Source organism: Falco rusticolus, chromosome 8, assembly GCF_015220075.1.
Source record: "Falco rusticolus isolate bFalRus1 chromosome 8, bFalRus1.pri, whole genome shotgun sequence".
NCBI lineage: Eukaryota > Metazoa > Chordata > Aves > Falconiformes > Falconidae > Falco > Falco rusticolus.
Genome location: NC_051194.1, coordinates 60,930,160 through 60,942,017, shown reverse-complemented (window position 1 = coordinate 60,942,017; position 11,858 = coordinate 60,930,160). Strand labels below are relative to the sequence as shown.

General features: G+C 40.2%; 2 protein-coding genes across 2 annotated transcripts; both read right to left on the bottom strand.

Annotated features, from left to right (window-relative positions):
* Positions 1-2,185: 2,185 nt before the first annotated feature.
* Positions 2,186-7,076, bottom strand: ASNSD1 (asparagine synthetase domain containing 1). Its single transcript, XM_037398068.1, has 3 exons — positions 5,532-7,076; positions 3,698-3,879; positions 2,186-2,584 (listed from the first exon to the last, which is right to left on the bottom strand). Exons 1-3 carry the CDS (start codon positions 7,011-7,013, stop codon positions 2,323-2,325), a joined length of 1,926 nt encoding a protein of 641 aa, XP_037253965.1. The 5' UTR covers positions 7,014-7,076; the 3' UTR covers positions 2,186-2,322.
* Positions 2,255-10,300, bottom strand: ASDURF (ASNSD1 upstream reading frame). Its single transcript, XM_037398084.1, has 6 exons — positions 10,121-10,300; positions 8,586-8,639; positions 7,976-8,051; positions 5,532-7,106; positions 3,698-3,879; positions 2,255-2,584 (listed from the first exon to the last, which is right to left on the bottom strand). The coding sequence occupies exons 1-4, from the start codon at positions 10,193-10,195 to the stop codon at positions 7,036-7,038; spliced, it is 276 nt and encodes a 91-aa protein (XP_037253981.1). The 5' UTR covers positions 10,196-10,300; the 3' UTR covers positions 2,255-2,584; positions 3,698-3,879; positions 5,532-7,035.
* Positions 10,301-11,858: the final 1,558 nt, after the last annotated feature.

Below are 11,858 nucleotides of genomic sequence, written 5' to 3'. Positions count from 1 at the left end.
AATCACCGACAGAATTGCAGCTTCACGAGCCTTGCCAATGATGAGCAAACATGGAAGCCAAAGTACAATTCTGATTTCATGTCATGTTTGAAAGTGCTTTGCCTCTTTATACAGCTCATTTGCACATCACAGCAAATCAAACCTGTATCTCATGAGAAACATCCCTCAGGGAATAGTTTAGGCCTTCTCAGGTGGATGTTTTGATCATTACTGTGCCATCCAGATCGCGGGCCCAGCAGTCTCTCTGAGAATCTGTCCTAAGCACTGTAGGTCATCTTTTGAAACCAGCCAGCAAGGACAGGGTACTAATTCATTCTTGCTACTTATTTTGTCAGACTTCACCAACGAGGCAGCAGCAGTTCCCTGAGCTACCAAGTTTGACCAGCGGGTTGCCTCATCAGCTTATTCAGCTCTAGGGAACACTTCTGTCAGGGCTTAGCATTCTTCAAGAATATTCTCCAGTTTCTAAAATACAATACTTAAGAGAGGCTAACAAAAAAAGAGAAAGAATATTATTTAATCTAAAGCTAAACTAGTATTTGCAAGAAAACAATTACTTTCTTAAGGTCAAGATTAAAGGACAGTAACATTCCTGCAGGTTGCTTTAAAATTTTATATAATGTAATTTCAATACATTAAGTACTTTAAAATTCTGCCCTGCCCCACTCCCCAGCCTCCAAACCAAACATTTGGTCAAATAACTCTACAAATTATGGTAAGTGTACTATAAATAATAAATTACTTTCTTGTGAATAACTGGTTAAATGAACAATTTTGCCAACATTAAATTAAATGGTTTCTTTTTAAAACTACTACTTAAAACTATTTAGAAGCCTTCCAAAATTATTTCTTATGTCTCTCTACGTATCGGAGGCCTCTTAGTTTGGAAAAAGAACAAATTTTTTTCTTAGGGTCCTAGGTGACACGTAACTTCTAGGAATGCTCCAACACTAGAAACCTACTACAGAAATAACAAATAATAAACAATAGTTGCCTTTCATCAGCCTAATATTCCTCTTGGTCCAATCTCCACCTGCATTAGGGCGCGATGTGAGAACCCAATCCCAGGGTAAGGTACTAGGGAGTCAGCTTTCCTCAGAGCACCAGTAAGAAATCTGCCAGTGCCTTGAAGCAGTCTGGAACTTAAGATTTTTAAATAAATACTTCTTTACAGACTTGATAAATTATTTTGAAAATCTACTTACCCCCTCAGAGATAACTTTGTAGGAATATTATGCTTTGTATGAAAATGGGGGGGGGGGGGGGGGGAGGTCTGCACGATTTTTCCTTTCTCTACTTAATTGGACAAACATAAAAACTAGAACTGTAAGGCACTGGAGAGCATGTATCTGTTTTTTCCTACATTAACTTTGCAGTCTTTCCATACACAATTAGAAAGACAAGTTAACTCAAGCTTTTCTTCAGAGGAAGTCCATTCACATTTCTGCTTCAACCCCGTGATTGCATCCATGCACTCACCCACAGTGTTTGGTTTTGGTTGGTGGAGGGTTTTTTTGGGGGGATTGGTGGGGTTTTTTGAGCCACTTTTTTGTTTTGCCTAAAAGAGATACTCCTTGATAGAATTACTTTGCAGCTTTAGAAGTAAAAATAGCAGAACTAAAGCTAAAAGGAGAGGTAGCAAGCCAGGGAGCCAAAAAGGGGCAAAGAGCAGCCTGGAGGGAGCTTCCCAGTTTCTCCAGAAGCAGAGGGAGCCCCAGACTGGGGACCACCAACCAACACAGCCCTGCAGAGCAGGCTGAGGACTGGGAGGCTGCACAGGATGGCCCCAAAACACCCCGGGTATGTGTGGGTTGTCTGTTTCTCAAGTAACGGAAAGGAAAGCAATGATGCTTGGAAGGCAGATCTCCAAGAGGCGACAAGGCCCAAGGCCCTCAGATGGTTTTGGCTCTGGCAACCCAGGCCAGCTCCTGACTGCGCTCTCCCTCCTAAAACCGTTAACCTGAACCCTCTCCTAAACCACAGCTGCAGACCAGCCCTGTTCCACAACAGAGGAAAATGTGCTGCACTGAATTCAATGCACACAACAGAACGGACAGATTCAAATAGGCTTTCTGCGACACCAACAGCAGCAGAGAATGGTGAGAAAGCCAACTTGTGGCTATCCTCTCTTCCCCAGAGCCCAGTATCCCCTCCCCTCCCGAGGATGCATTCACAGTGAGTCTAGTACACATCTACATGTATTATTTTGATGATTAATAATATTGTCCAAGTATGTAAAAAAACAGACCGAACATTCTAAGAAAACTCCGAAGATTTACTGAATTTACATATAGAATAAATGCAGCATCTCAAGATGTAGCTTTATAGTTCATCTATTGAAAGTAACTTCAGCCTGCTGCATGTGTCAGATGCTTTTTCACTGTTGCTCTCTAGTTTTGCAATCCGAGATCCAAACTGTACAGCCCTTTTTGGCAAAATGGTGGAGGCTGCAAGGCCCAACTCCTTGGCTGCAAGGCGCAGAATCAATTTCTCACCAATTCCTCGAGGTAAAGTCAAGTCAGCTTTTTCTGAGATGGGCAGAGAATTGAGGAATGAAACAACATCTTCGTCAAGAAAAGGAAACCTGAAGGAAAGATACAAATGGGCAAAGACCCTTTAAAAACTTCATACAAATAGTCTCAGTTATCCCCTTTGCCCCATGCAAAGACTTGAGTCTGTGCCAATTCCTAACTATAGATGTAACTTAAACGTTAGTGTCATAGTACTATGACAACTCTCCAAAGCAATTACTGTCTTGGAGAAAGAAAACATAATATATCATGTCTAAATACAGAGGCCTAGAAGTTTTCAAAAGTCAAGCTAAGAAAAAGAGTAAGAACAAGCATCAGAAACGTTGGGTTTATACAAAACAATTATGAAGAAAATCAGAAAATACAATGGAAGAGCAAGACAAAATAACACTTCTCAAGGTAACTTCTAAGTATTTAAAAACACTATAGGAAGCTACGCTGTAGCTTTGAAACAAAACCAAACATTTACAGAACAAATACTGACAACATTCCAAATTCCAGGCGTTCATACCTAACTGCATGCACGAATGGCAGCATTGCCCATCCACCACTGCAACTTGCTTATTGCTAAACTGACCATGTGCAGCTAAGAACAGATTTGGAAACACACTAGCACAAAGGTCACATGAAAAGACTTTTCATGCACCTGAGTGGTCTCTGCTACCAGACAACACCTAAGGAATCTTTTGCAAGTTGGTAGTAGCACGGAGGAAGTAAACACAAATAAAATAGGTCTTTAACTATTCTGACTTAACAACCAGGAAATGTAGTGGATAATGATCATGCCTTTACTGCATGGCAGGAATACATGGTTTCTATGTTATGTAGTCATTCTCCAAAGTCACTCCCCAAATGACCACACCAGAACCACTTAAAGTGATAAAACCAACTTGGTTTTGCCTATTTCAACATCTGTTGTTGCTTCTTAAAACTTCTAGATAGAAGTCCAATATTCAGTCTGCCACATTTCCTTAAGTAACATTTCCACAGTACTACAGACCACTTTTTAAAAACCAAACCAACGCAAAATACAGTACAGTAACAAAACTGCAACAGAACTTGAGACAACAAAATGCATAGAAGTTTCAATTAAGCTTTCTGTTGGAGTGTTACAAGCACAATCTAACCAGAAGAACCAGCTTTGCTTCATGTTAAAACAATAATACCTGGCTTCTTTTCCGTGATCACCAATAATCCTGTCATCTCTACCAAGATTTCTAGAAGAAATGCGATTTAACTCCATTTCAAGTTCTTTATTCAGACCCTCTAAGCCATATTTTTTGAAGCAAACACGATGTCGAGAATACCCAGCAAGCTGTTCATCTGCTCCAATTCCTGTAAGCACAACCTAAGAAAACAGAATAAAAGAAATCTTAGTATCTATGCAAGCTAACAATATGTAATGATATGTAATGGATCTTAAATGTTTAACTACATCTTGTGGAGAATAACTTTAATACATATCATCTAAATATATCACCTCTCATGATGGGATGTGCCTTATGTATTTACAGAGCCTGAAACAGCTTCCAATAAAGCCACTGAAAACTTGAAATAGGTTCACCATCAGACCTAAAAGTACACACAAACATTTCTACTGGTGCAAGGAAAAAACCACCAAAATAACGCCGTATGTGTCACAAACACAGCAGTATCACAAACAAAGCATATCTGAAGTATGTCTTTGTTAGTTTCTATTACAATAAACAGCATTTGTTAAACACCAGCCTTTATTAAAAAAGTTGTTGCTGAAGATTACGTGGTATGCCATGTGTTCTAGTTATCTGAACGTACACCCAGATTACCATTAATTTACCAGGCGCATTATGCAAAGTGTAAGTGTCCCATATTGTTCTGTCTGTTCAGTAAATACATAAAATGTTATCAAGAGGAAAAAACACTACTACAGCTGGTCCATTACTGTGCCTTCAACAGCAATTCACTATGAAAGTGGAAGTCTCTTAACTTAAACAGTCAAGCATATTTTACTAATCTGACACCAGCTAGTGGCCAACTGATTTTTTACCTGTGCACAGCAGTAATTGATGGGAAAATAAAACGTAAAGAGCAAGTGTTACTAACTCATGACCCATTTCAACATATTCCAGACCTAAGATGAATTTGTATGTTTTGCAAATCCGAGATGCACATCCCGAAGTAGATCAGTCAACTAAACCAACTGTGTTCTACAATAGTAGTTTTTAAACAAACTATCGCATTTGTTGGGTTTATTTTTGTGGGTTTAGGATCTAGCAATTAGGAAAAAAGTAACATGAACCTCAAAAAGTAAAAGGTAGCAGTGGACTGCAAATTGCTGAAATTAAACAGTTCATTCTTCCCTACACAAACCATCAGGGAATTGGGAAGCAAGAAATAAGAATCAAATTCCCAAGAAAATAATCTCGACACTAAAAAGCCTTTACTTAATATTACCTATATGAAATTAAGTTACAAAAAGGAAAGAGCTACTTTTTGTAGTTCTGCCATTCAATTAGACTCTAATTACAAAAAAAAAAATCCAAGTAGTCATCTTTTCTGCCATTATAATTTGCTATTTTGTTACATAAATAGCATGCCTAAACAAAGACCGGTAACTTTACAAGAGCTGGGATGCTGGCACAAACAATATTACTTAATAATTCATTAACTTTTATCTCTATATTTGTTAACTTACTCAATTTGGACTGAATAGCTCTTACCCACTACTGGAGTTGAAACACCCAAAATGATAGATGATGGTTATTATTTTTTTCCCCAAGTCATACTGTTCCTTACCCAAGCTCAATGAAAAGCCATACACATTACATGCTGAAAGAACCTAATGCAGATTTTAACTCCACAATTACACAAAGATGATAATTACAAAGCTATTCCACCTTCTGCCACTGAATTTCAGAAGCCTTATGAATATTACAGACCTCTGCTGATTTCTGAAACAACAGAACTGTTTTTACATTCACAGGTCAAGCATAAGGCAGAAAACAAGAAAAATATCAGTACCTTTGCCACACTTTTATATGGCTTCAGTTCTCCTTGGTTACTGACAAAACCCTCCCCTCTGGAAGCAAACCAAATTGCACAGCCAATGCTGTCATCCAATACTGAATCCAGTGGATAAATTAAGTGGTTAATGCATTGTTGCCTCAATTTTTTCAATTCCTCTAGTGTAACATTAATTTCCACAAAGTTCCAGGTTCTTGAAGGGTTAATGGCTTCTAATTCTTTCAGTCCTGCCCTACCAGTGATTCTGTCTGGAACATCAAAACAAGATAGATGAGCACCAGTTTTAGCACCAAGATGTTGACAACTTTCTTGAGGACAAAGCAAATCAAGCTGTGCTTCCCGGTTGGTATCATTTTTAGTGGTACCCTTTAGCTTAGCTTTTTCTTTTATCATGAAAGCTACATTGAGAAGATCAATCGGTTCCTCTACAGGCACGTGTTTATCAGCAAGGGCTGCAATAACCATAGAATCAATGCCACCAGAGAAGAGTACCGCAACATGTGCTTTCCTGTTAGATATGCTTGGAACTTCTCTTGTTTTCTGATCTTCACCTCTAAAGAGAAATAAAACCCGTCTCTTCACTGCTTCATTTAAAACATCAAGAAACTGATGGACTAATTTCTTCTTGTGTTCCTCTGCAAGAAATCCTTGAAGGGTTTTTACAGAAACCATATGGATAATATTGCTAATATCAGTGCCTGGACATTCACCCGAAGCTTCAGGAACTGTTTTATTTAAGGGCATAACTGGTGCTCTGAGGCATAGTTTTGATTCATTCATCACAAGATGTATGTGGTTCGGTAAATCTTTTGAAACTTGGTCCAGAACACTAATGAATATTTCTTCTACTGTTTTCTCTGTGCAGCTATACTTCCATGGAAACAACGATAAAGACAAAGATTTAGCTGCTGCACAAGCTTTGAGATCAATTTTGAAAATTCCAGATGCTGGGACTTCTTGCCATTGGTTACCTGATTTGGAATAAACACTTACTGATGTGAGACAGAAAGTACTGTCAACCTCATTACCAAACTGCCAAAGCAAACTACGACGACCAAAATAATCTCTACCAAACCACAAACTGTGTCTAGATGCTTGATAATAAATAAAAGACCATGGACCCCGAACTGATGAAAAGAGTGACAAAATGTCCACTTCACTACTGCATAATGCAAGATGACGAAACATTACTTCAGTGTCATTCTCTAGATCTCCTACATGCACACCATTGAAAATTTCTCCATTCCAAAGAAAAATATTGTTATTGGCATCTTGCAGAGGCTGAGGAGTCACCAGTCCCCTCAAGTGAAGTACATGACCAGAAAACAGACACTGATAAGAGAGATCAGAAGCAGCTTTTATCAACTGTTGGCTACTGTCTGGTCCTCTTCTTCTAAGTCGGCAGAGTATGCCTTCGTTAAAGAAATCATGAATAGCATGCTGGCTACACAAGGTAACAACACAACAAATACCACACATTGTGACTCTGAATTCAGATGGACTATTTCTTGATTTTGGTCTTTTCTGAATTTTCCATCTCCTGATGTGCCTTCTTTAATTCATCTAATGTATCTGTATAAGAGAAAAAACATGAATAATCAGTTTCATAAACTGATAAGTTTATGAGTAGATAAGTTTGTGTGTCTCAATGAAAAGAGTAACTCCAGCCACTTATTCAACTAATGAGGTAAGCATGAAACGTTAAGTAACAGAAGTCCTATGTTTGTGTTATATTAATACTATAGCTCACTGTAGCTTATTCTTCTTTCATTATACAAAGATTACAATATTTTTTTTTCTCCTAAAGACAGCCACACTACAAGGTTAAGTATTAGGGGAATGGCCAACTATTGCCTATATTGCCTGTACGATTTACACATTTGAAATAACAAGAAAAGTGAAATGTCAACACTATTAACTCAAATCAAAGGAAAGAGAATCAAAGTAGCAATTGTTCGTTCCAGAAAATAAATTTATACATTTCTAAGGTTTGTTCAATTGTCAACTCTCTTTATCATCCATTCTCCTATCTTCATAATCCTACAGATCCATTCCCTCAGCTACCTAAAGATTACTAGCTTAACACCCAGTTTAACTTCTCTTTATTTTCTTCCCAATCGTCCCATGATATTTTTAGGTGTGTTTGTCCCATTAAAAAAAAACAACAAAAAAACAACAAACCAAAAAACAAAGCACTATACAGCTTCCCAAAGGGCACTGAGCACAGTGACACCTCTCCTGGGCAGATGCTCTCCCTCTTCCTACATCTTTAGCACTTGCTCTTTTACCACATACATATATCAAGTGGAAACACTTTCAAATTAATCCAATCCAGGAAGACAAACACCCATCTGAAGTCTACTTCGCATTTGATACACAGTTGCCAGTTTTTTATTTTAATATAACTTTGAAATCATTAACAGCTAAGGCTGCAAACTTACTTTTGCATTGAGACAGTGTTTCTGTTCGGTCTACAAGGAAGAATATGTTGCTATTGGGTTGCTGCCTGTAAACTTTCTGTGAAAGAGAAACAATATTGCATTAAGTCAAAGCAACAAACTTGGGCAACCACACTGCAGCACAAGCTGAGGTAGGTCCACTGAGACAGCCCTTCACTTTTACACAAACAGGGTAAGTTCTGCCCTGACAACACCAACATTCTACTGTCATACCATCAAAAACATTTTATGATCAATCCATGACTATTCTGCATTTCTCTCTTCCTCATATGTGAGGGATCACTTTCTATTTAAAAATGCATACACATGAAAATTAAGAATACTTGATGAAGGCTTCTGATCAATTCAAACGTCTTAACAAAACAACTCAGATAAAACATAAAAAGACCCAAAACCCCAACAACATACTGTGTTACACTGTACAAGTGTACATAATCAAATAATTTGTAGGACAAATCTGAGAACAGCAGACCATATCTGTATTACAACAAATCAGAGACAGTGTGCTCCGATTCTGTTTCCCCTCTTGTCTCTATGCTTGTTTCTCTGATGCTAAAATGAAATTGTCAAAAGCAAATTTGTAGATACTTACCCGGTTCTTCTTCAAATTAGAAAGCTCATCAACTACAACCTTCTGCTCTTTAATCTGAAAGGCAAAAGATACACTTCAATTTAATTATTTTATAATCCTGGTGGTGAACAGGCTTACTGATATTTTATGACAACTACATGCATATATAGCTGTTTTCTCTAAACAGACCATTGTGGAAGTAGATATAAACACATTTGAAAAAAGAAATACTTAAAATAACTGCTCTAGAAACAGGTTATCTTGCATGGATTGATATTTCTCCTATCCTTAAAAGCAATCATTACTGGCAAGTCACAGTACGTCTAGCTATTTACAGTCTGAGACCACATTTTTTCCCTCAGAAGAAAAACCTGTACAGAACTAATAAAACATTAAATAACTTCAGAAAACAAAATCTAGCATAATATCTACAACACACTTCATAATCACAGATATTTCTCCAGATTCAAAATGAAACCAATAAATACCCAAACGCCCTAAATCTGTATTAAGAGCAACAGAAGTTTTTCCATTGCTCTGGAGTTTTGCACAAACTTCCTTAGGGGGATGTGCCACCCTGTTCAACTGCACCGGCAGAGGTGGCAGGTATTCCCATATTCTTTTGCAGCGACAGCTGTGAATGCTAAAAAGCCATCAGGAGGACCATCATAAAAGCCAAAAAAACCCCCAAAACCCCCAAATCTGGTCAGAGGGCACTTAGTGCCTTTTGTTTGAAAAAACAAAACCGTTTTCTTTATTCTTCCTCTGTCTCCTGGAATTGGTGCTACAGTAGAAAGCTGCCACAGAATTCAGTTAGCCAATCTGAATGTGGCATACAGAAAAGACAGCTTTCCCATCAGCTATATTAACGTCTTATATGTACAATTCCAACAGACAAAAGAGCAGTGTCATCTTTTGCTAAGGACTACACCAGCCACTTAAGGATAACTGAAGTTACAACCTGCCATACTATTACATCTTAGCTTTACAGCTTCCCAGGCAATCAAAAATACTACTGACTTTACACAGTATGGCCACATGGAAAAGAAGGCATTTTTTGAGGGAAAGCAGCTCCATAGGGCTTGACAGGTTTCAGACTAAACAAAGTTATCGGCACCATGGAAAACAGAGCAGATTTAGGAGTGCCAGAGTGTGACTGAAATCCCTTGGCACTTTTTGAGCAGATACAGCTGAAGTAGATGCTACAGAAAAACTTCACGGTGACTCACCTGACTTTTCAAGCTCAATTTAGAGCAGTAAGAACCAAAAAAACCCATCTTGACAAGAGAGCCAACAGCATCGCCGACAAGCACTCGCTACACGACATACGCTCCCCGCCGAGAACCCCCTACCAGGAGCCCCGGCTTCCGGACAGGACTCGCCCGCCGCATCAGCGCGCTGATCACACCCGAGGCCGCAGGGCCCCCTCAGCAGCACGGCCCCGGGCTGCGCAGCCCAGAGCACCCCGGGGTACGCGGCGGGGAGGCAGGGCCGCAGCCTCAGGCCGCCCCGTGGCGCTCCCCCTCCCCCGCCGGCAGCAGGCCGCCTCAGCTCACCCTCCGACTCAGCTCCTCCTTGTGCCGCAGCTTCGCGCTCTCCCCCTCTTCCTGTCGCGACGCCCGACACGACATGGCCCCTCAAAGCGGGCCCCGCCGGCCGCACAACGCCACCGGCAGCCGGCCCCCTCCGCCGCGGCGGAGCATGCGCAAGCAGCGCGGCGGGGCGTCTGCGCATGCACCCGCAGCCCGGAGCCGCGGCGCACCAGTCAGCACTGAGCACGCGCGGAGCGGGCGGGGCGGGGCGGCGCGGCAGCCGATGGGGATGTGAGTGGCGGGAATGCGTGAGGCGACTCGCTCCTCCCGGGGCCGGCCGCGTCCTGCCGCGCAGGTAGAGCTCTCGGGCCTGGGTGAGTTCTCACCTTGTCCCTGAGGCGCTGGCAAGGCTCAGGTGTTTGGCCTGTGGGCCTTGTGGAGCTTGAAAAAAAAACAGATAAAACGAAAAATAAGAGGAAGTGCTTTGCCTTGAAACTGTTTGGTGTGGTGGTGACCCTGGGCTGGAGTCGGGCAGCTTGCGCTGAAATACCTTTGTGCAGTTTGCTTAAAGGTGTTCCAGGGGAGAGATGAATTATATAACATTTACAGATAATAAAATTATATGTTTTCCTCTTGGGTAGACGATAGCCTTAACAATTCTCTGTTTCTTCCATTCTACTATAGATACATAGCAGTGATGCACCTGTCTTTATAAATATGTTTAAGGAAGTTAAATGGCAGGATGATAATAGTGTGAGGACAAATAATATTATTGTGATTTGCTATCATAAATAAATTTAGGTTGAGAAATAGTGAAAGGAGCCAACTAGTGTGACCAGAAGGTTTTGAAAATGTCTTTCAATCACACCCGAGGAACAAAAAAATTAAGACAGAGGTTGATTTAATTATGAAAGGAGTTACATGCTCTGATCACTGAGTTAGTTGGTGAATGAAACATATCTCGGGAAATAAGTCTGCTGATTTTCATGGAAAATGCTTTATATATTTATTTATTTATTAATAAAGTATTAGTGGATATCGGTGGGGAGTTTGCCAAGGTGGTTAATGTAGGAACATTACAGTTCTTGTTTTGTCTCATGTTATCCCTTTTGCTCTTTTTAAATATTGTGTAATTATTCTAAAGACTCAAGAGTCATTCCAGATATACAGACTGCTACTGATAGCTCAGTTGGGATAGAAATCTCATAAAATCCTACAAGCCCTTGTGCTGCTGACTGTGCTGCAAACGTTGTGCAAATCTTCATGAATTACTTGAAATATTTGCTCCTTTAAGGATGGTAGGAGTGTTGATTTTTGTTGCTTTGTGATTTGTGGCTCACACAATCATATGTATTATGTATTTTGATAATACTTAGAGCTTGTGAGTAAGATGCCACCTTGTTTTGGTGGTACCCGTGAGCTTGGTTGGAATGTCTGTGATGTTGGTTGGAATTTTTGGCAGTGGTCTAGGGAGAATAAGGATTTTGGCTCCTAGCAGAAGCATGAAGAAAGAATTTGGCTATAAGAATGTTTGACAACACAGTGACTTGCAAATGTTACACTTACTTGCCTTTAACAGAAAGAGAAACTGAGGTTACAGCTTCATAAAATGTCAGTCTTGCTCTTCCCTCCACCTTCAGCCACATGCTGCTGCCTCCACCCTCGCATCAACATGGCTGCTTGCGGGACTGTGCGGGGAGGCAGGTTAGATAGCTGATCCGCCTTTCTCCGCAGTGTGCCAGCGCTTATCTCTTTCTGCCAG

Bases quoted from the DNA above. Each gene is read 5' to 3' on its own strand.
- ASNSD1 (XM_037398068.1), bottom strand. From the start codon at position 7,013: ATGTGTGGTATTTGTTGTGTTGTTACCTTGTGTAGCCAGCATGCTATT. The intron at 3,880-5,531 runs GTACTGATATTT...CTGTTTTCTTAG, and splicing joins CATATAAAAGTGTGGCAAAG to GTTGTGCTTACAGGAATTGG. The intron at 2,585-3,697 runs GTATTATTGTTT...TCTTTCCTTCAG, and splicing joins GATCACGGAAAAGAAGCCAG to GTTTCCTTTTCTTGACGAAG.
- ASDURF (XM_037398084.1), bottom strand. From the start codon at position 10,195: ATGTCGTGTCGGGCGTCGCGACAGGAAGAGGGGGAGAGCGCGAAGCTG. The intron at 8,640-10,120 runs GTGAGCTGAGGC...TTTGCCTTTCAG, and splicing joins AGGAGGAGCTGAGTCGGAGG to ATTAAAGAGCAGAAGGTTGT. The intron at 7,107-7,975 runs GTAAGTTTGCAG...TCTCTTATACAG, and splicing joins AACACTGTCTCAATGCAAAA to ATACATTAGATGAATTAAAG.